The sequence below is a fragment of the Anomalospiza imberbis genome, chromosome 22 (genome assembly GCF_031753505.1).
Source record: "Anomalospiza imberbis isolate Cuckoo-Finch-1a 21T00152 chromosome 22, ASM3175350v1, whole genome shotgun sequence".
Classification (NCBI taxonomy): domain Eukaryota; kingdom Metazoa; phylum Chordata; class Aves; order Passeriformes; family Viduidae; genus Anomalospiza; species Anomalospiza imberbis.
In genome coordinates this window covers 8,708,748-8,716,085 of record NC_089702.1, presented here as the reverse complement: position 1 = coordinate 8,716,085, position 7,338 = coordinate 8,708,748, and the positions used below count along the sequence as shown (strand labels likewise).

Here is a 7,338-nt window from a genome sequence, read left to right as displayed (position 1 = left end):
CCCTCGGCTGACCCCCAGCCCCCCCGGCCACCCCCAATCCACCCCCCAATCCCTTCAGCATTCAGTGCCCCCCTCCGGAACTGCCCCCTCCCAGGATCCTCCTGATCGCCCCCGGTGTCACCCCGATTCCCCTCTCACCCAAGCATCACCCCGGGCCCTCTGGCATTTTAGTGTACCCCCCCTACAGAGCCATCGCCCACCCTCGGTGCCCCCCGGCACCGTCCTGATCCCCTCAGCACTGTCCTGACCCCCCAGACACCATCCTGACCCCCCCCCAAGACCATTCTGGTACCCCCCCAGCATCACCCCACCTCTGCTTCTCACTGTCCCTTGATCCCCTCAAGCTTCCCCCTCAGATCCTCTCCAGCGTCACCCCCAAATCCCCTCAGACCCCCCAACCCCTCCCCCCCAACTCCCCTCCATCATCCCTCCCACGCATCACCTTCAACACCATCCTGACCCCCCCAGGATCATCCTGACCCCCCCAGACCCATCTTGTTCCTCCCCAGCACCATCCTGCTCCCTCCAGCTCACTCCCATCCCCTCGGGAATCTTCCAGACCCCATCACCTCCCCCTCAGCCCCCCATGTCTCTCCTGGCCTCCTCCAGCATCTCCCACCTCCCTCTCCCCCCAGCTGAGGCCAAACCCGGCCCTTTGCTCCCCAAAAATCCTCTTATCCCAGCAGGAAAGGTTCAGAAATTTGGAAGGGTTGAGCTGTCACCTACAACTCTTCCAAAAACACCCCTTGGAAGTCTCTGACTTCCTTGGAAATGCACTTTTTAAATCTCATTTTCCAGACTCTGCCTCCTCCAGCTCGTGTCCAAACACAGCAGGATCACGGAACATTTCCCTTCCCTTAATGAGGGATGAAAATCGAGGGGCAGTTATTAATTAACAGAGGCATTAATGACTTCCCATCCTTGCTGGTGGCACAGATGAGCTCCTGCTGCAGACGGGGGGAGAGATGATCCCCCCATCCCTCATTTCCAGGGGCAGCTCCCAGAAGATTTGGGACAACCGCAGCAGTCAGAAAGTTTTTCCTTAGAGAAATGCTGTTCCTGGGCAGGAAATTTCCCTTTTTCCTCACTCTCCCATTAGAGGGATGAAATCCCAGTCTGCCTCACCCTCATTTCTTTTATCCCCTCTAAAAATGTGGCCCCAGAGGAGTTGGATGTTGGAATTTGGGGGTGTTTGGGCACAGATTAGTGCCCAGGGCTCGGTGTCAGGACATCCCCAGCACCTGGGCAGCCCCTTCCCCCTTCCACAGCCCAGACCCTGAATTAGAAACCCTCAAAAATGAGTATTTTCCACCCAAAATCCCATTTCCAGCTGCATTTTTGCTGCCGTGGTTTCCCCAGGAGCACCATCACCATCTCCATCCCTGCTTGGAGAACAAGAGTGGGGCACCCTCAGCCCCAGTTCTCCTGGCCAGGCTTCACCCACTCCTGATTTTCCAACTTCTCCTGACGGGAATCTGCCCTCACCCAGCTCCTGCCTTTCCCAAAACAACTCCCACCCACCTGGAGCCCAGCCTGGCCCCAACACCACAGCCCACCCACGGGCCCCACCAGCACCCTGCAATTAAAGTTATTTCGGAGCCACAGCCACCTTCCTGCCCTGGAGAGGGCTGGATCCAAAAGGGAAGCTCCGGCTCCCTGGGGACCATCTGGGGGGGATGAATCACCCCCACACTAAAAATGTCCTCGAGAGAGGCCGGGTTGGAGGAGCTTCCACCTCTGTCCCTCCCGGCTCACCGGGCATGGAGGAGCAGCTCAAAATTCCCTCGTGGCTCGCCCCGAAGGCTCCCAGAGGGATTTTCCACGGCATTTTGGGCATTGCAGAGCTGCACCAGCCCCACACCAGGGGGTTTGACTCTGATAAAAACCATCTGTGCTCCTGCTTTGGGAATTCCGTTTCCCAGGCAAGGAGAGCCCAGATGGATCCCTCCCCCTGGCCAGCCCCAGTCATTTGGGGCCAATCCATGGGAATAAATTGATGGGGTCCTTGCTCCAGCTTTGGGGCTGCAGCTTCCAGGAATTCGCCTGGGAAATGAAGGGTTTTCCCCTAAGAAGAGCATAAAACCCTCAAATAATTATCAAATAATCCAAATTAATTTGAGGAGCCACAGGATGAAACTTGGAGCAGGAGATGGTGGTGGGAAAGTTCATTGTGGTGTGGAGAAAAGCTGGAGAAAATCCCAAGAAAACCCTGAGAAAATCCTGAGAAAACCCCAAGAAAACTCATTTTCAGTGAAATAAAGACCCTACCCAGGGCTGGAAGCAGATCCAACATCCACATGGATGGAGAATCCAAGGTCAAAGATGCTGAAGCAAAGAAAGAAATTGTGGGATTTGTCTTGGGAAATGGTTCCAGGGACCCTGGGGACACACAGACATTTGTCATGAGTAAATCCATTAACGTGGCTCTGTTCTGGGGAAGAAACTTCACTCCTGACTTTTCCGTGCTGCCAAAGAGGAGACGTTGGAGCTGGAGATCCCAATTCTTCCTGATCCCTGGAATTAGAGAACTTGGCTCTTCATTTCAACACAAGTTTCCTCAAACAGGAGATGCCAAATCCACTCTGGGAGAAACTCGCAAAATAGAAAAGCCTGAGACGAGATTTTTCCAAAAGAAAAGAAAGATTTGGAGCTGATGCTTTGTGCCTCAGTTTCCCCACTTCGGGAAACACATTGGATACCACTGATGGAAATGCTGCAAACACTCGAATTACTGTTAATGAATTAAAACAATTCTTAGTGACCCCAAAAACCTTGAGATTCTCCCACCCAACCTTCCAAACTCCCAGAAAAGGCCGACGTGCCTTCCCAAACATCCCTAACTGTTTATGGAAGATTCATTTCCACTCAGTCAAAGGCAAATTTTGAGGAATTCCCTTTTCCCAGGAGCTGCAGCTCCCCCTCTCTCTCCTCCAGACCCCAGGATGGGATCAACTTCAATATCCACAGGGATCAGTAACCCAAAACACACCTGGGGTGATCCAAAGCTGGGACCACATTCCCAGGAGAATGGAGAAGGACGAGGAATGTGGAAACTGCTCCCACTCCAAACCGGCAGCAGGATCCCAGAATCCTCATCAGCCACAGATCCCCAGGGCTGGAGGAACCCCCTGAGGCCATCGAGACCAACTCAGGAATGTCCAGAGTCTGTCCCGTGGGTCAAGGTGCAAATCCATGGGTTTACCATTGGGAAGACGAGTCCTACTCCAGATGGAGCAAAACGTGGTTCAGATATTCCGCGTGTCCCGCTGCGTCCGAGGGGAGAATCTCCTGGCACAGCTCACAGGCCGGAGCAGCCTCACCGCTGGCGCCGCTCCCCTCCTCCAGCACCCAGCCCGGAGTCCAGCAGGTCTGCGAGGAAAAGAGGGGTTTGGGGACAGAGAGACCCCAAGGAGTGCCCTGGGCCAGCCCCGAAACCCTGGCCCTGTGCTAATCACATTTCCTCTGAACAGAGGGAGAGATGGCTTTCCCAGGATTTCCCTGGGAAGCTGTGAGAAAGCTCAGAGAAAAGAAGGAGAAACAATTCTTATCTTCACTTGCTGCGCCTGGTGCTGTGCACATGTGGAATGTGCCATGGAGATTCGTTTACCAAAGGGCGATTCCTTAATTGGCCAAGGGTGATGGTGTTTGGATTTCAATTAACGCAGCTGGTCTGACTGTATGGGACTGTCCATGAGGGTGAGGTGGGGTATAGTACAGCACAGTATGAGACAATGAAGCGATGGATCAGCCTTCTGCAATCATGGAGTCGATGCTAATTATAACCCGGCGGGCAGCCCTGCTACGATATGCCCCCACCCAAAAAGGGCTGGGCTGGAGCCTGGGGGAGCTCGAGCTGCCCCTCACCCCAACCTCCATAAATCCCACTGGACAATCCCATGTCCCTGTGGCTCCTGAGCCTCCCCCAGCGTCTCCCGTGGGCCAAATCAGGAGGAAAAATGGCTTTGAGCAGCAAACTGGAGCACATTTGTCACCTGTCCCTGTACAATTGTCATTTGAGTGCTGATAGGGCCCCCTGGGGCCTCCCCTGACAGACACAGCCCCACTTCCCCCTTGTCCTTTAAAAACTCCCTCCCAAATACAGCCCAAAATCAGGAGTTGTCCCCAGGAATACCCAGGCCCTGAAGCCATTAAATAATTTTTAAGGGTTTCCTTTAGGAAAAGGAATGAAAGGAAATAGGTTTGGTATCCCAGGGACCCTGGGTGGGAAGGGCAGGACTGGGGTGAAGGTTCACCAGGAGGCCTGAGGGGCCAGAGCTCAGGGAGGTCTGTAAAAATCCTTTCAGAATGACAGGAACCATTTGGAATTATTTGGAAATGTGTTTTGGGGTGTGGAGATCAGAGAGAATGAAGGAAATACTTTAGAGCAGTTTAACTGGAAGGTTCAAAGGAGGTTGAGAGAACTTTTTCCCCAGCTGACTCCTCCAAGGGATCCTCAAAGCCTCCTTGAGGATCACAGGAGGGATGTCCTGGCTGGGCAGCTGGACCTCAGGGGCTTGCCCGTACCCAATTCCCCTGGGAACCAGAAAATTGGCTGCCCAGAGACTTTTTAAGGAAATAACCCCACTCTGCCACACTTCCCATGTGTCCAGGGCTGATGGAGAGGAGGGTGAAGCATCCCTGATGCCATGGACCGAATTCCCCACCAGCCTCCCCAGTTACCTTCACAGGCCCTCGGATGTCCACCAGCGCCACATCCCCAGGAGCATCTTCCCTCTCAAGCGCTTCTGGGGCTTCGTAGAGATCCTGAAGATTTGGGAAGGAGCCCCCAGCCCCTGGATTTCGTGTCTCCAGCTCCCGAGGGCTGCAGGGAGATCTCCTTCCTTCCCAGGGGATGGGGAGGATCCAGGCTCTCCTCCGGGTGGGCACTTCCCCCTTCTCCCCCTCGGTGCTGCCAAAAGCCGCGGCTCCTGCGGCCCCGGCGCCGTGCCCAGGGCTCGGGGGGAAGCTGTTGGTGGCCCGGGGCTGTCCCATGGGATAAGCAGAGCCCTCCAGGTGGGATGTGGAGGATATCAGAGCTCCTGGCTGGTTTTGGTGGCTCTCAGGTGACCTTTGCCCGTCCCCTGTCACCACATCCTCCGTGCACTGGACAGGCAGCGACACCGGGATGTCTTTGGGAGAGAGGGAGGCAGAGGGGTCACTCCCGGGAATTCAAAGGGGTTTTCCTCTTTCCACTGCTCCGTTTCCCTGTTGGGCTTGGGGAAGCCCTGGGCTGGCAGAGCTCACTGTCCCCTCTGGAGCCTGGGCCACCAGAGAAAGGACACTGGGGACAGCCAGGTAGGGCTGAGGGATGGGGGACCATCAGCTCCCTCAGGAGACCGGGACATCCCCGTGTCCCCAAACTCCAGGTTATTCCCAGGAAAGGCTTTGGTTTGAGTCCTGAAAGGACACAGGTGGGAAGGAGGGAGCCCCAGGGAAGGGAGGCTGCAGTTTCCCAGCCCAGCTTTGTCCAAACCGATCCCTCCTGGCCACAAAATTCCTGCTTTAGGGTTGGGAAAATGGTGGCAGACCCCATGGGGGTGCTGTGAGTGTTTGGGGCAGAGAGGAGAGTACGGAGAGGGGGAATCCTTGGAAAACCAGAGGGTTCCTGGGTGTTTTCTGGGCTGTAGGTCCTCCCCCACCCTCTCCAGGTGATGGTCCCAGGACCAGGAGTGTCCCTGAGCAGTGACACCCAAAGCCACGATGGGCTCAGGGCACTTTCCTGCTCGAAGCCCCTCCACCCCACCAGAGGAACTTCCTGGGGATAAAAGTGGGAATGACCCTGCCAGGACCGAGGTGGGAATGACCCAAATGTGCAGCCTGGGGACCCCGCAGGTCCCACTCACCCAGGACCGCTCCTTTCCTGGCCCTCAGCCTCTGGAGGAGCCTCCCCTGCTCCGAGCACAGCTCCTGCAGCCTGGCCACCTCCTCCCAGAGCTGCAGGAAAACCTCCTCCATCTCCATCACACCTGGGCAGGGGACAGGAGAGGGAACAACCACCTGGTAATAGCAATAATAATCACGTTCATATTCCTCCACTGGTAACTGGTGTTATCCAAGGGCAGGACGAGCTGCCAGGGTCATCCCGAGCTGGTGGGGTGGGGAGGATCAGGTGCTGCAGATACCTCAAGATGCCGGGTGCTGCAAAGAGAAGCTTTCCCTGTTCTCTCATAGTTTAGAGAAAAAAAAAGAAAAGGGAAGAGGTTCTTCCTAAGAGGAGCCGAGCTGGGCTTTTCCATCTCTCCCCCACAGCTTCCACGAGCTCCAAACAGCACAAAAAATCCCATGTAGTAAAAAAAATCTACCTGGAAAAAGTTGTGTTTCCAACTCAGTATCAAAGGATCAATTTTTTTGGACATGAGAGCAAAAAAACGCCCAACAAAGCCATCCAAGGAATGGTGTCCATGGGTGGGGACACAATTCCCTTTTTTGTGCTGCTCAGCCCCTTCTCCTCCCAAAAATACCCCAGGAAGCAGCACCCAGCATCAATTAACCAGATATTGGCATTATGGAGGAAAATTGCGTTCCCCACATTTGTCCCCTCTTCAACAGCTGTATTATGGATTAAACTTCCCAGTTTTCCCATCTTGCGCCAATTATTACCGGGCGAAAAGATAATAAATAAACCCAAAGCTGGGCACAAATCTGCAAACCATCTGCAAAGGGGATCTGAAAGGTTCGTGCGATCGTAATTAGCATAAATATGCAAATCGGCCTGGCTTCCTGTCAGCTCCTCCAGGTTTGCTGCCGCTCAGCGCTACAAGTTTCAGCTCGGCGTTAAATTTAAGCTGTGGCTCAAATTAGGGGCTTGGTTGGAGGGTTGGATGGAGCCGCCTCCGACGCTGTGCATTCCCCGGGAGGGATGAAGGGCAGAAATCCCGAAGGAAATGCACTTGGAGCGAGGAAAACCTCAGAGGCAATGGTAAGGTTTGCTCCCAGCGCAGGGAATTGCGGTGCTCACCCCACACCGAGAGGTAACTTCACCCCAGTTTTGGCTCTTTGGGTTCTTCTGCTCCTGAAAACCTTAAAAGTAAACATTTTTCGCTCCTCAAGGCAGCCAACTCCACCTCTAATTCAAGTTTTGTTTTGCCTGAGAGTTGTCTATGAAGACGCCAATTAATTATTAATTGGAGTGTGACACCGAGCCGCCACTCCCTAACAAGCCTGGGAAGATTTTTTTTTATGGATTTCATTCCATCTCTGCAAGGGTTCTTCGGGTCTCGACTCCTTCTCATTTCCCCCAGACTGGTGCCACCAGGACGAAGCTGCAGGAGAGTTTTTATGTCCCAAAAAAGCCTCTCCCTTACTGCAATTAAAGGCAGCAGTTTGGGAGCACGAGGC

The 7,338-nt window shown here is 54.3% G+C and overlaps 1 protein-coding gene across 1 annotated transcript; it reads right to left on the bottom strand.

Moving 5' to 3' along the window:
• Window positions 1–3,219: 3,219 nt before the first annotated feature.
• LOC137487032 (uncharacterized) lies at window positions 3,220–6,118 on the bottom strand. Its single transcript, XM_068212679.1, has 3 exons — window positions 5,844–6,118; window positions 4,681–5,129; window positions 3,220–3,369 (listed from the first exon to the last, which is right to left on the bottom strand). The coding sequence occupies exons 1-3, from the start codon at window positions 5,959–5,961 to the stop codon at window positions 3,220–3,222; spliced, it is 717 nt and encodes a 238-aa protein (XP_068068780.1). The 5' UTR covers window positions 5,962–6,118.
• Window positions 6,119–7,338: the final 1,220 nt, after the last annotated feature.